This window comes from Ylistrum balloti, unplaced genomic scaffold (assembly GCF_031769215.1).
Source record: "Ylistrum balloti isolate Yb309-2 unplaced genomic scaffold, AGI_CSIRO_Ybal_v1 Utg370078, whole genome shotgun sequence".
In the NCBI taxonomy this organism is placed as follows: domain Eukaryota; kingdom Metazoa; phylum Mollusca; class Bivalvia; order Pectinida; family Pectinidae; genus Ylistrum; species Ylistrum balloti.
Genome location: NW_026782116.1, coordinates 41,844 through 57,406, shown reverse-complemented (window position 1 = coordinate 57,406; position 15,563 = coordinate 41,844). Strand labels below are relative to the sequence as shown.

General features: G+C 37.0%; 2 protein-coding genes and 1 non-coding gene across 3 annotated transcripts; 2 read left to right on the top strand and 1 right to left on the bottom strand.

Moving 5' to 3' along the window:
* Positions 1–13: 13 nt before the first annotated feature.
* On the top strand, positions 14–7,786 carry LOC132549760 (large ribosomal subunit protein uL18-like). The gene is made up of 8 exons (XM_060213718.1): positions 14–88; positions 1,741–1,810; positions 2,201–2,316; positions 2,921–3,055; positions 3,815–4,017; positions 6,511–6,688; positions 7,193–7,287; positions 7,636–7,786. Exons 1-8 carry the CDS (start codon positions 86–88, stop codon positions 7,730–7,732), a joined length of 897 nt encoding a protein of 298 aa, XP_060069701.1. The 5' UTR covers positions 14–85; the 3' UTR covers positions 7,733–7,786.
* On the top strand, positions 4,671–4,805 carry LOC132549854 (small nucleolar RNA SNORD10). The gene has a single exon (XR_009554194.1). It is a non-coding gene; the product is annotated as a small nucleolar RNA SNORD10 (small nucleolar RNA).
* An 893-nt stretch (positions 7,787–8,679) lies between the features above and the next one.
* LOC132549808 (acetylcholine receptor subunit alpha-like 1) lies at positions 8,680–13,014 on the bottom strand. The gene is made up of 4 exons (XM_060213780.1): positions 12,907–13,014; positions 12,511–12,653; positions 10,005–10,153; positions 8,680–9,150 (listed from the first exon to the last, which is right to left on the bottom strand). The coding sequence occupies exons 1-4, from the start codon at positions 12,977–12,979 to the stop codon at positions 8,769–8,771; spliced, it is 747 nt and encodes a 248-aa protein (XP_060069763.1). The 5' UTR covers positions 12,980–13,014; the 3' UTR covers positions 8,680–8,768.
* Between the last annotated feature and the right edge of the window lie 2,549 nt (positions 13,015–15,563).

Genomic DNA, 15,563 nt, shown 5'->3' with positions numbered 1-15,563 from the left:
CTTCAACTTCCTTTTCCGCCTATAAAGGCCCCCAACCGAAGCTATCTGAGGGATACTCGAAGATTTTCTTCGAAATACCCTAAACATGGTGAGATCATACTCACGATTTTATTATGAAATGCAACATTTTAAATGTTTACTTCCAACCGTATTATCCGTTACAGTAGATGGCGGTTCACGTAATTGATAAAAATGGATTATGAAAATGGTTGGTCACCAACATGAAGCAAAACGGCAAAGTCCCACGTGTATTCGTATATATAGCGAAGTAATAAACAGCTTTTGCGGGGTAGAAAACATGACACGGAATGCTGTATCATCGTCTGGCTAACATTGTGAAAACTACAAATCACACGAATGTCACTTTGTCGAAGTCTGTCTCAAAAAATCTTCAGCATCTTCGTGACTGGAGAGGAATTTTGACAGCTAAGTAAAGTTTGGGTTACTGATGATACTTGCCATACTTTATCCTTTTAGAGGATTCTGTTCTGTCAAAAGGAGGGTTGAACTCGACTGAAAATATCAATAGAATATTTACTTACAAAATACCCTTTATTAAACCGCCGTATACTGGCTTTAAGTTAAGAGTATGATTGCCTTTAAGATAAGTTATAGGAGAACAGCAAATTTGAATTCAACATTCTGTTTACAAAAGCAAATTTATCATTTTATAATTCGTAATTTATGTGACAATGACGATTTCTTACCACATTACGATACCATTTGAATGCCAAACCAGTAGAGGTGCAAGTTGCTTATTTCTTACTCTTTGTATGAACTGAGTGCTGATATTCAAATTTATGCCATTATCAAAAGTAGATAGAATGTCAGAATAATTCAGCTGCTTTTTTTTCTCTTAATGAAAAACACTCGCACATGCAGCATTTGAATAGGAAAAGCACAAGACATGGTAACAGCACAAGTTTATCACATCATGACTTTCCATGTGCCATTTAAACCTAAGTTTCCAAGTGTAAGATGTTTTCGATAGAGAAGGTAAAACATTGTCTGATAGTCAGTAGTGATTATTGAAAGTGGAATTTTTTATCAATTGCTTTACCTAACTTAATCCTTGACACCAGAGGTTACAATCGCTTGTGATCACTAACAGATAGCCAACATTGTAACATTAAGGATGTATTGGTTCTTCAGTTCATCATATGAGGTGGTTTCAAGTTGATAATCTTGACACTTGAGATGTCAAATCTCATTGGAAAGGTACAGCTTTTGAAAACAAACATAGGATGTCAAGGAACCAAGTTAAGAGACAAGTATTGAGGTTGAAAATATGTCTTCTGATTTATACATTTTGATTGCAGGAGTTTTAAGATGTGTGAATAAAAGGGAAATATGTAAGATGAATAAAATAAAGCTTTGAAAATCAACCAAGTACATTTCATGAATTTCCACAGTCCTGGTGGCAAAAATATTTCAAATAATATCTTTGTAAAAAAATTACCTTTGACAGCTGGAATTGCATGTGATATAGGTATTGAGTAGTAAAAGGCCGGTTTCATTGCTTTATTTCAAAGTCTAGGGTACCAAATTTGTTCAGCTTGGGTACCAAATACTGAAGATTTTTCTTACTGTCCGACCAAATGTTGTTTGCATTGTGAACAAAGTATTGAAATCAATCTTAGAAACTGAAATTATATTGAAGTTAAAATTTTACAGATGTGTAAATTGGTGTTTCACTTCTAATAGCTTCAGTTTTTATTTTTTTGTATTTCTACTTAACAGGGTTTTGTTAAAGTTGTGAAGAACAAGGCATACTTTAAACGTTTTCAAGTGAAATTCAGGAGGAGGCGTGGTGAGTAGAAGTGATTATAACATGTCTTAAATAAATGCTTGTTTACAGGAAAATATTTATAGTATTTAGTTTACCTTTGCATGTTTTTCCTGTGATATACATGGCTTTGTTTGTTTTCATTTTTTTTTTTTTTCTTAACAAAAAAATCTGATTTTTGAAAATTTTCTTCAATCAGTAATGCAAAATAATTTTATTTTTGAAAAATGAAATTGACATTTGATCAATTGAAAATGTCAGAAGGAAAGATGAAAGAAGTTGATTGGTATGTCTATATAAGATTTTACAGTAAAATCAATCTTTCTTGCAAATATTGATGGGAACTTTAAAGTAGATCATTATTTATACAGGAAATATCTTAAATTAAACTCTGAAACACTTTGATATCTCCAGAGGGCAAGACAGATTTCTTTGCAAGGAAACGCCTCGTTGTCCAAGAGAAAAACAAGTACAACACTCCCAAATACAGGCTTATTGTCCGCTTCACCAACAAGGACATCATATGCCAGGTAATAATCTGTTCTTATCATTTGAGTATGGTACAAAAAGAGGATGATGGACATCTTAATAAAAGAGTGCATTATGTTTATAGCGTGGCACCCTCAATACTCCAGGGATAACAAGCACTTTCGCTCTCTACACCAGGAACATTTTATGGCAAAATTGAAGGCACAAGCCAAGTAATTTGATTGTAGAGTTTATGAGAACAAAAAATAGACCAGTCACAGGCTGATACAATCCTTTGAAGATTACAAAGGAGCAATGCCCAGATTCAAAGCCAGTACAACATACTGCAATGCAACCTCTAGATTGGCTTGATGTAGACAAAAGGATCAGACTAATCTTTTTGTGTTATCTGTAAGGTGTCGCACATGCAACCTTCAATTTTGCTATGAAATGCTCCAGGGGTGCTGAGAGCGATGGTAGAATGGACATTTTCCCCAAAATTAGTTGCATTTCACAATTATTTAGCAAGCTCCTGATGCTAAAGATTTTTTAAGTTTACATCAGAGAACAATGTGATGTTATGGGCAGAAATGTCTAAATTGTTGTATGTTTAATTGGAAATAAGATGAACAATGCATGCAAGATTTTTTTTTTTTCTCACTATAGATAGCATACGCCAGGATCGAAGGTGATCATATTATTTGCTGTGCATACGCACATGAACTGCCAAAATATGGCGTGAAGGTAGGGCTGACCAACTATTCTGCTGCTTACTGCACTGGATTGCTGCTTGCAAGAAGGGTAAGTCAAGTTGAAGGACAATGCTGTTTCTATTTTACATAATGTATTTATCCGATAATCAACCCAGGGAGCAAACTTTGACTAAAAGTAGGGGTATTGTCATATTGCAGGACAAAATTGTATTTATTATTAATTAAGCTCAGTAGACTTGGCTTCAGGGCCCAGTTTTAACAGCAAGTAGAACTTAAGATATTCTGAGCTCAGTTTTTGTTTAGTTTCAAGATGTTTGCTTTGTTAATGACAGGAGAACTTGACTAATGGTAGGTTGGCATTGTTTATCAGTTTAAAGTAGCTGTACAAACGTCAAAATAAAATGGGCTGTAGATAGTAGTAGGGATGTGATAAAATGTAGGTATACCAATATACACAAAAATATAATAAAAGATATAATATAATATATATAATAGAAAAATATATATGTTAACAGTTGATAATTCAGTTTTTCAATGAAAGCAAATAGAAATTTACATTTCTTCAAAGTAAATTATGATGTGGTTTGTTTTTGGTCAACATAATCACCCAAATATGCAGATGATCAAACACCAGTATGAAATAGAATTTTAATGCTGTGTGAAAAGGGATAAGTTTTGAACTGATTTCATGCTCAGTATTGTTTTAAAAAGCAAGAGAGTGTCATATTTATTGAAAGGTTGAGAGCAAAGTTGGAGAGCTGGAACCATTGGTATTTTTTACTGGAATTTTATAGTACCATCACCTATACTGCAATTAAAAAGCATCTTTGTATAATGTGTATTTCAGCTGCTGAAGCAGTTCAAACTGGACTCAGTATATGCTGGCCAGACAGAGGTTGACGGTGATGAGTATTACGTTGAGGATGTAGATGGTGAGGCTGGAGCTTTCAGGTGTTACCTGGATACTGGTCTTATCCGTACTTCAACTGGTGCCCGTGTCTTCGGTGCATTGAAAGGTGCTGTGGATGGAGGTTTAGACATCCCACACAGGTAAGATTCAGTCCGTATAAAATGTTAACATAAAGAAGCAAATGAAGAAAAAAGAATTACCTCTTAGTCATGTTTCCTTTTAAGTGCCCCACACATGGTAAGGAGACCTGCCAGTTTTACATTTTTTCATTAACCCCAAGGAGGAGTTGAATTATTCCTCTGTCCCTGTAATCAATCTACTACTCTTCCACAACTATCTGTTTGAAAGATATCTTGAATATGTCATCTGCATATTCAATATTATGCAGTAACCATTTGTAGTTTTACTATTTTTGATTAATAGTTTTGCTACTATTTGCTTGTATCTGATTGGATATAATAAAAATTTAAATCTTGTTTGGGAATATCATGACAATACAAACATAAGTGCTTGATGCATTTCCTGCAATTGTAAGGGTAGTTTGGGTAACATGTCCCCTTTCAGTAAGATCAAAACTTTTTTGCGAGTAGCATAGGAACAAGTGACCATATTTGTCTGACGATAAGCCAGTACCAGGTGACAAATACTACTATATGTATTGCTATTGCAATCCTACAGTAAGCCAACCTCGGACTTAAATCTGGATTTTTATGTTGGCCCCTGGCTTAATGCTGGATAAATACAGAAACAAGAAAAGTGTGTCATCTTTTTAAAAAAGAAAAATCTAGAGTGAGTAAAATGATGAAAACATGCGTGTCATTTGACCTGTTGTAAACACTGGTCCTCACATCAGTGGTGATGTATTATCATTGTTGATTCTGATGTCCAGTGATCTACACCAGGATATGATTTAGATTTATCTGATTACTCAACTTTTAGAATCCTTGTGAAGTAATTTAGCTTTTGCTAAGTATGGGAAAGAAGTTGAATGTAAGCTGTTTTGTTTTTAGTCGATCTACATTGCCTATAGGTCTGTAACTTTCATTGCGCTGTTGTCACTTCAGATCACCATATAATAAAGTAAAAGAAAATTTTTTACTTAAAGTTGTTAAAAGTCTCCCTTTGTTGGAAGTTTTTATTGCAAAATATTTTGGAAGCAATTAAGAGTGCAACTGTATACTGGTCTCAAATGCTGGTTGAATGAAAAAGAAAACCACCTTGCAATGATTAAGGAAAAAAATTTGAAGATATTGATTGAGTTTTGATATTTTGCTATTTGAAAAAATGGACAATGATGCTATTTTTACCCATGCAACAAAGCAAGGGAGGAAGGGGGATATACTGGAATCAGCGTCTGTCCATCTGCCCCTGGACACAATTACATACCACCTACCACTCCAAAGATTTTGGCAAATGTTATATATGGCATATTCCCATTTCTCTATGAACACAATTCAGTTCTACCAATACTTACTAGAGTTATGGCCATTGTGCATGGATTTTGACAAAACCTGTCACGTTTTATACACGATGTCTCCATGAATGAGTTCTGACCCTTGTGATGTGATGAATATTGATAGCAATTCTTTCCACTGATGCATATTTTGCTACTGACGTTATGAAGCAAAGATGAACAGAGTTGAACAAGGAGTCAACCAGGCTTAAAGTTAAGGTCACTACGACAAGGGTCAAGGTCAAATTTTGTATCTTTTCACTGATGCATATTTTATGACATTTTGAAGCAAAGTTGGTTAGAATTAATATGATGTTCAAACACAAGTATGTTGATTAAAAAAGAATGTCATTGTTGAAGACTTGTTCTATTTACAGTCAATTTGATATAGCCAAAGTTTGGTATAGGAAATGAAAAAGGAAACCAGAAAATCCCTAATTAGCCTTGACTTTTTTAGTTGAAATGGTGAAACAAAGTCATAAATTCCTTTCCTATTTGATTTAAGGTCCATAACTTTCAATATTTATGGGTAAAGATGATGAAGAGTAAGAATGATGAAAACATGCGTGTCATTTGACTGGAGGCTGGTTCTGGTCATGAGGTGAATGGTGATGTTTTGTCATCGTTTAATTTTCTTGTCCAGTTATCTCCCTTTAGACATGATTTAAGATGATCTGACTACTCTTTGTATTTAAATCATTTTTTGATCATTAAATGGTTAAACAAAACTGATAAAGAGTATGGTGACAAACTGACAGTTCTTTGTTGATTTGCTTGTGTCATTTTATCTGTATAGTGTTGTTACACAGTGCACAACAATACTCTATGAATTGTACACTTGATCAAACTTTAGATATGTACACAATTCACAAATTTTAGTTTGGTAGTACAATCACCTACCATCTATAGCCAGGACTCTCACACCCCATTTTGGGACTGGGGCCCGGGCCCCTTAGAATTGGGAAAAATAACGATGTTTTCCTTAGAATTGGAAAAACTTGGGGTCTAAATTGGGGGGAAAAGATAATATTTTGCATTGGGAATATCTGCCCCAAATCTTGCAGATTGAGAGCCCTGAAAGTATATCATGTTCATAGAATGACCACAATAGCGTAAATACTTTGGCAATTACTGCTAAAATCTAAAGCAAATTTCAGCATATATATTGATCTTTTTGTAGCACAAAGCGCTTCCCTGGATATGATGGGGAGAGCAACGAATTCAACGCTGAGGTTCACCGTAACCATATATTTGGCAAACATGTAGCTGGATATATGGCACACCTACAGGAAGAGGATGAGGATGCCTACAAAAGACAGTTCTCAAGGTTCATCAAGCATGGTCTCAATTCAGAAAATGTATGTATGAAGCATGTTGTGATACTGTTTTATCAGAATCGTGGTGGTGTAAATAAGCCACTTTCCATAATATGAAAAAGATTTTAGCTTTACAATGACAATAATTAATGGTCTTATGATCTTTTGATCTTTAACAATTTAGAAAAAACAGAAAATCAGTTTTGCTACTATTTCAGTTTTTGAAAAATTTTATAGATCAATCACAGTTATAAAAAGAGTTGTGAGAAACTGTAATATTGGGTAAAATGATGAAAACATGCGTGTCATTTGACCTTGAGTTAACTTTGGTTATTTTTCTACCACTGAAGTTTTTTCACTGGTTAGTTGAAGTGATCAATTGTTTACCTCTTGGATATGATTTATGTGATTCTGATACTCCATATCACAAGTTTTTTTCTTAAATCTAATATTTGAAGAAAAAAAAATGAGGTTGATATGAAGACCCAACTGGCATCTTCACAGATTAAGAGTCGTATAATTATATTTTTGTTTGTTTATGAACAGCTGGAGGAGATGTACAAGAAAGGTCATGCTGCCATCAGAGCTAATCCAGATCGTGCAACAAAGGCAAAGAAGGAACCAGCTGGCAAGGTGAAGAGGTAGGTGGAACTACAGATTGGTTTTGGTTTCTTCACTATTCTGGTGTAGAATAAGTGAGAGGAAAGTGGCAAAATATTGTATCCACTTACTGTAGACTTACTAGACATGAAAATGTAGGAGGAATAAAACACACAAGTTTAACAAAAAGTTGTTGGGCCCACCATGATTGCTTTCCTGCGTTAGTGTAGTTTTAACTTGCTCTTTTAGCCAGAAAACGAATGCCTTAAACAGGGAAAATTACATTAAAAGATATTCAAAATTAATTTCTTGAAGCCTTTCTTTATATATTGGGAACACATCAAAAGATTTACTAAAGAAACTTATAACATAAGTTTTTTTTATTACAGGTGGAACCGTTCAAAGATGAGTCGTCTCCAGAGGGAGGACCGTGTGAAACAGAGAAAGGCCCATTTCCTGAAGTCTTTGGAGGCTGGCGACGATTAGACTTCACCCCTGTGATACACACAAATGACAATATTAAATCTGTCTATGCCCAGATTACTTGTTGTGTTTTAATTTGATTGAGAACTCTTCATATAATGCCTGGCACATAGGGTCTGTTAGCCTGTTGCTTGTTACTACAGTCATGGTGGTGCAATACTTGTTTATATCTTTGAATGAAATCAGAGACTGTTACCATCCAGTATTTCTATACTTTGAAAATAACTACTTAGTCTTTCTCAAATTTCATACACCTTGTAGTACAAGCTGAAATTGCACAACATGCCTGGAGTTTATGACATGGTGAAGGATTTGTCTACAAGCTTTTGTCTTCTTGAAAACTATATGCAACTTAGAATTGATGTTTGGTAAGGAGGTAACTGCATTTGTGTACATTATATGTAAGTAATATGAATGACGTTGTCTTAATTTCAAAGATACAGGAGCCAAGTATTCAAAACTTGCAAGTTCGCATTTGGCTAATAGGAACTGATGAGGCGGCGGCTGAGTGCTATGAAGATTCTGCACATAATTACCTTGACCTTTTTTCTAGGTTAAGGGTCGAATACTTAAAAAAAAAAAACTTTGAATATTTGTACGCCTTCAATACATTATCAAGTTCGAATGTCAGATTTGCTGTTAATCAAACATCTCGTGAAAACGAATATCAAGAACGATCGTTACAATATTCCTTGCATTATAAAAACTGAAACTTTATTTGTAACGTACATCGGCACCTGGAATAGTAAACGGATACCATGTACAAAACCTACGCAGATCAGAAAACATGAAGTGGACAAATACCAGAAATCACAGATTAAAAGTTAACCTATGGAAATAACATGTTTATTTACGCAGCAGTCAAGCCGCGCGCCACGATATTAGATGTTGAGTGTTGTTTGATTTGAATTGGAAAAATAAGATAATATTAATATTAAAACAATACAAAATCTCAATAAGAATGCATTTATTACCATTTGAAAAAGAAATGTTCACTTTAAAGTAATTTAGCGTTGTAAAAGAAGTTGACTTCAACACATCACAACAGCTCACACGGTCTATATTTCGGTGCGAGTTGTATGGTATATGTAACGTCAGGGAATGGTTCTGGACAGCATGAGTAGAAAACTTCGTTCCGGGTAGCTGACGAGTTTGTCACTCTCCATTTACTTTGGATGAATATGTTAGTGAGGTCAATGCCATCCGTTCTATTACGTAGATCTAACCGGAAGCCGTCATATCCCCATGATCCAAATTTAAGATTGCAACTAAAAATACCACGTTGGTCGATTGGAGGGCAACCGTCAGCAGTCCCGCACAACACAACGAGTCGCGATGCTGAACTAGTATACACTGTTCCATCGTGTGATACGAATGCTTGTCGGGGCGTGGACGGGTAGGTGTCAGTAGAACTCCCAGCACTGTAAACAATGAAAACGATCTATTATATGTAACGGGAGGGGTGTACTCACGTTTTAGTATTTATATTATACTTTTTTACATGAACTTCAACATACATGCATAAACATATACTTGGGCTGTCGGTATTCCCCCGCACTAACATTGGTAAAGGACAATCGTTTGCAAAGAAACTACCAAGGCTTTCTGATAACCAAAGATATGAGATGTAGAGCACAGGGACTTGGCACGAATTGCCGAAACACGCTCCATGTATATGTATTATAGTTCGTGCAATATTCCTGTGTAAAGGATGTGCTAGCTTGCGGATTTGTCATGAAATTTGACGGAGAATGTGCTGTTTTTCTACTATTAACCGATTCTTCAAATGATAGACCACGTCCAAACCGTATACAATCTCCCAACCCAGCTTGCTTAAGTGTGAGCACCGGGTGCTGCCAGTGAAAGACCGGGTAAGAAAAAGTTTCCGTATCACCCTAAATGACTTTCATATAGCGCATGTACCCCACCAATGTTTCAAGATTATTTCGTGCTGAAATCATAGTATTCGGTCGTGAAATAATCTCATAAAAATCAACAGGATTCCTTTTTGTAACGAGTAATGCTAATTCTAATGAACTATTCACTCTTATTTGGAGAATAAGAAGCAAAGCATCATAATATTTTTTATGAATAATGATTTTCAGTTTAATTATTCATGCAAAAAATATTCATTTGGCAAATTTTAGATGGGGCGTGTATCGGGTTCCCTCCCTCTTTTGGATCCACCCATGCAAATTTCTAAAAAGGCCCAGTGTTGCGTTAAGGCTTTGGTTATAAATCTCATTCAATTAATAGCATATATTGGCTGCCGTACCTGTTGTATAGGACGACGTCGGGTACCCAGAGCAAACTCGAGGCAATGTTAACTCGATCTACATCATCACGATCAGCAGGGTTCCAACGTAGGCGAGGGTCAATCCACTCCATGTCTTCCCATACGTCCACAGTCATGGTGTTACCTTTCTGTAAAGGTAACAAAAAGCATCAAAGCGAACAATGATTGTTAAAAAAAGGCTGATTGCAATTTACATATAAAAGCCAGTGTCGGACCTTGATTTAAATAAACGCAGGGCCAGAAGATCAATTATTCCACTTAAGGAGACGTGTTTCATGAAGCAAACTGGTGGCTGATTGCAATTAATTTGCCATTGGCGGACCGGGATTTTTGAGATATCAGAGTCAAAATATCCTCCCGACATTTCTCAATGCTCAGTTGAAAAAAGTGGGGGTTGGCCCTGCCTACCACACTGGAGCCTTGCCAAGCGCCACAATATGACACAGTCACCTATCCGTACGAAATCCAGGAAGTCATTCAAATTTTGGATCAAACTCCAAAACAAATCCATTTTGTGAAAGATTATTATTTCGGTTTTTGTCATACGTTACATAAAAATATATAGGCTAACAGATATATGACTGGAAGCATTATCAGTCAAAACCTGAAAGTATAGGTAACATTTGAAGGAAGTTCTGTAGATATGAAAGTGATCCTTGAAAAGCGGGTGGTCAGGTGGCGCATTGGTAACGAACTCGCCTTTCATCTAGCCGTTCGATCTCCAGATCGGAACATGAAAAGGTATGGGTCACCTGCCCGACCACAGACTTGTTATGCAATTGTCGTAAAGTGAATAAAGCTTATATCAGAGATATCCCACTAAAAAGTTTCGCACAGACTTGAATTTAAATTCGAACTCATGAATCCAATACACTTTAAGTATTTGTAGGTTTCATAAAAGTCTATGAGATCTATAAACACATTTAAGAATGTACGTCTAAAAACTTCTGTTTGAAAACAATATATACTGACAGGAAAAAGAAACGCAATTCCCAGGTCATCTACGGGAAATAGAAAAGGGTTTTAGAATGTAATTATGGTGTAACTGGAAGATAGTTGACCACTCTGTCATCTACGAGAATTTCATTCGTGCACGTTAAGTAAATCTTTCAAATCTGACGTTGATTCAAGAGTACCCCACTCAAAATGAAGTGCGTTCTGTACCCATCAATATCGTGTGTGCCCCCCGCGAGATGTAGTAACTGCACGAACTCCTTTGTGCATTGAATTGATCGGGGTATTAACCCTCCTCATTCCTCATCCAGCGCCAACGCCAACTGAGCGACGTTGATTGGAGGATTTGGCCTACGTCTTATACTTCTGTTCAACTCGTCCCATAAATGTTCTATTGGGGAGACGTCAGGGCTGTATGGGGGCCAGTATAGGGTGGGGACATTGTTTGCTGCGAGATAACCACGGCAAACCCTCGCTATATGCGCCCGGGCGTTGTCCTGCTGAAACGTCAGTTGGTGCTGCTGTACTAGAGAAACAACATGCGGCGCTAGGACTTGATCTCTAAAGCGGACGGCCGTGATATTTCCCTGAATAACGACCAGAGGAGTCTTAATACCATGCGCAATCTCTCCCTATACCATGACCGATCCTCCTCCAAAGCGGTCATTCTCTATCACGCAAGCATCTGCATAGCGCTTGTGGGTACGTCTATAGACACGACGTCGGCCGTCTGCCCGGTAAAACGAAAACCTGGACTCATATGAGACCAGGACCCTTCTCCAACGTTGCATTGGGAAGCGTCTTACGGAATGTGCGTTCAGCCATTGCATTCGTCTGGCACGTCGCCGCGCATTTAGCTGTGGTCCAACATATGACCGCCACGGTCTTAGACTGAAGGCACGCAGTCGAGTACGCGCTGTCTTTGGATCAATTGGAACATGATGACGCCTAATTATGTTCCTTGCTATTTCCGTGGCCGTCAGAAAGCGATTGCGTAGGTGCGGAAGTCGCATTGCCCTGTCCTGCCGACGCCTCGTCACACGAGGGCGACCGCTACGGGGACGGTCTGCAACCCTTCTGGTGGCATGTAGCCTTTGGATGAGACGGCAAATGTTCGATGGATGGACTTCAAATTGATTAGCGACCTGCTTTTGCGGGGTACCTTGCATAAGAAGTGCAATGGCACGACCCCTGTCAACTTCGGACAGTCGTGGCTTTTTTTACGGTGAACTGTTTATGCTTAAAATGTGGGAAATCAAGACTGATATGTCTGAAGATTCGCACACACAGATTTTGAACCAATCCTTTATACTGGGTTCGAGATATCGTGCTATTGTCTCTTATTCTTTTGTACAAGCGGCGCGCGCAGTTTAGTTATGCATCAGTGACTTTAATAAGGTACCATAGGGACCTAACTCAAATGCACACATTTGTCAAGTTTCAAGGGTGTACGTCAAGGATTTAATTTACAATATTAACTTTCTGCTAATTGAGTTTCTTTTTTCCTCTCAGTATAGATAGATAATATTACCAAGTCAACGAGTCGTAATATACTGAGTCCGTGTGTAACCACTGTTGTCCGAGAGACCAGTGTGGCCGGACGCACAGACTTGTCGTAGTCTTGGAGCAGCTCGCGGAATACTTTCTCCTCCAACATTTCAAGTCTACCCGTACCTTATAAACAACAATGAAATAGACGTAAAGAGCGTGAATGTTTCATAAAGAAACTGGCGTCTCAATAAAGTTACACATAGCGAGAAAAATATATCATAAGGCCCAACTTCAATCGCTTTGTTGTATAGGTATATGTTGCCTACACTACTATCCTGTGATTTGCCATTAATTTTCTAAACTCAAAATAATAAACCCGATAACAATGTCTAGAGAGATGTTGCACTTGTCGAATATGAATATAAATAAAACATACCATATTGAAGAGGGCTTGAGAACTGCCAAAGCAAAGGACTCCAAAACAGCACTATCGACCAAAACACACCCATCTTTCAGCGTGCCATATACATTATGACTAGCTTCGTCACGACACACGAATGATATTTCGATTCATCCTCGAAATTGCTTAGGAAAATTAGCCTAATTGCTCAGACACTCCTCTGTTTTAACATTTTAAAGGTTACTACCGAGAGAAGCCGGAATCTCACGTGTAAAAGCATTGTAAACAACAAGAGATCGGTTTTTATTATTTCAAAATTAATCCTCAATTTTCTAATTTATTTTCGCTGCTTTGTCTATTTCACTATTCTTTAAGTCATTGGACGAATAACGGGACGTCACTCATAAAAGTGCTGTGGAGTAAAATCATGGAGGATAATGTAGTGTGGTTAAATAGCTTTCAAATACTTAAAGCTTTCTATGCCTGTTAGTAAGAGTAATGATGTTTGAGGAGATATGCCAGTCATTGTTTGACCGAAATCAGGTCGGCGGAAATGACCTGGAAACACACATTTAATGACACATGATTTGCTCCTGTGTAAACCAAAGATGTATGTATGTTTAGTGTACCATCCGATGTATTTTACTAAGACGAGATAATAATATCCTTTGTATTACAGTTTGTTCAGATTCCCGGCTAATCTTCCGACTCCACATCTTCCGCGTTATGTATGGTTCTTGTTCTCCACATGAATCTTCAGCTGTGACGTTTTATTGCTGGATCGGATAGTTGTCCAATCTTCCTCCAACCATCTTATTTCCTATGTCAATGTTATCAAATCATGGTGACAGTTATAGTTCATTCTTTATGTACCATGTTTTGAATATCTCCCAAGGGGTATTAATTAGTCTTGAAGATCCACCGCATATAAAAAAAAATTCTCTCCCATGTTTCATTCCAAACTTACTTTTTAATTTTGAGCTGAGAGTTTTCTTTGATATATTGTGTGAGGGCACACTTAAGATGTGTTGAGAGTTTTTCTTTGATATATTATGTGAGAGCATGCTTAAGATGTGTCGCGAGTTTTCTTTGATACATTGTGTGAGGGCACACTTAAGATGTGTTGAGAGTTTTTCTTTGATATATTATGTGAGAGCATGCTTAAGATGTGTCGCGAGTTTTCTTTGATACATTGTGTGAGAGCATGCTTAAGATGTGTTGAGAGTTTTTCTTTGATGCATTGTGTGAGAGCATGCTTAAGATGTGTTGAGAGTTTTTCTTTGATGCTTTGTTTTAGGGCAAGCTTAAGATGTGTTCAGAGTTTTCTTTGATACATTGTGTGAGAGCATGCTTAAGATGTGTTCAGAGTTTTCTTTGATGCATTGTGTGAGAGCATGGTTAAGATGTGTTGAGAGTTTTTCTTTGATGCTTTGTTTTAGGGCAAGCTTAAGATGTGTTCAGAGTTTTCTTTGATGCATTGTGTGAGAGCATGGTTAAGATGTGTTGAGAGTTTTTCTTTGATGCTTTGTTTTAGGGCAAGCTTAAGATGTGTTCAGAGTTTTCTTTGATGCATTGTGTGAGAGCATGGTTAAGATGTGTTGAGAGTTTTTCTTTGATGCTTTGTTTTAGGGCAAGCTTAAGATGTGTTCAGAGTTTTCTTTGATGCTTTGTTTTAGGGCAAGCTTAAGATGTGCTGAGAGTTTTTCTTTGATGCATTGTGTGAGAGCATGCTTAAGATGTGTTGAGAGTTTTTCTTTGATGCTTTGTTTTAGGGCAAGCTTAAGATGTGTTGAGAGTTTTTCTTTGATGCATTGTGTGAGAGCATGCTTAAGATGTGCTGAGAGTTTTTCTTTGATGCATTGTGTGAGAGCATGCTTAAGATATGTTGAGAGTTTTTCTTTGATGCTTTGTTTTAGGGCAAGCTTAAGATGTGTTGAGAGTTTTCTTTGATACATTGTGTGAGAGCATGCTTAAGATGTGTTGAGAGTTTTCTTTGATACATTGTGTGAGAGCATGCTTAAGATGTGCTGATAGTTTTCTTTGATACATTGTGTGAGAGCATGCTTAAGATGTGCTGAGAGTTTTTCTTTGATACATTGTGTGAGAGCATGCTTAAGATGTGCTGAGAGTTTTTCTTTGATACATTGTGTGAGAGCATGCTTAAGATGTGCTGAGAGTTTTTCTTTGATGCATTGTGTGAGAGCATGCTTAAGATGTGCTGAGAGTTTTTCTTTGATACATTGTGTGAGAGCATGCTTAAGATGTGCTGAGAGTTTTTCTTTGATGCATTGTGTGAGATCATGATAAAGAAGCTGACTTGTTCTTGCAATCGCCTTCATTTCGTTGACTTTATGACTGTTTGATGACTCAACACAACATTAACGTCTTCCCGTCCCATTGTTTTATTGTTGATATAGTTTCTTTAAGTTTAAATTCCAATTGTCCTTCTCTTGTTAGCCGCTGATTATGGTTAACATACTTTATTATTCTTTGAACAATGTCGATCACGTGTTCCATCTAATTAGATAAGATATCTTAAGTAAAGACATATTTTTAAAAAGATTGATTGTATATCCTATATACTATGTATTAGTATCAGTCAAACTGTTCCTAGAATTAAATATCAGTTCACTGTCCCTTGAACTGGTCTGCGCGCGCGCGCACACACACACAAACCCTCACACGCACACACA

Excerpts from the sequence above, each read along its gene's own strand:
- LOC132549760 (XM_060213718.1), top strand. Across the intron at positions 1,811-2,200 it reads GAAATTCAGGAGGAGGCGTG|AGGGCAAGACAGATTTCTTT; the intron begins GTGAGTAGAAGT and ends TGATATCTCCAG. Across the intron at positions 6,689-7,192 it reads ATGGTCTCAATTCAGAAAAT|CTGGAGGAGATGTACAAGAA; the intron begins GTATGTATGAAG and ends GTTTATGAACAG.
- LOC132549808 (XM_060213780.1), bottom strand. The coding sequence starts at position 12,979 with ATGGGTGTGTTTTGGTCGATAGTGCTGTTTTGGAGTCCTTTGCTTTGG. Across the intron at positions 12,654-12,906 it reads CTCAAGCCCTCTTCAATATG|GTACGGGTAGACTTGAAATG; the intron begins GTATGTTTTATT and ends GTTGTTTATAAG. Across the intron at positions 10,154-12,510 it reads TATTACGACTCGTTGACTTG|AAAGGTAACACCATGACTGT; the intron begins GTAATATTATCT and ends TTACCTTTACAG.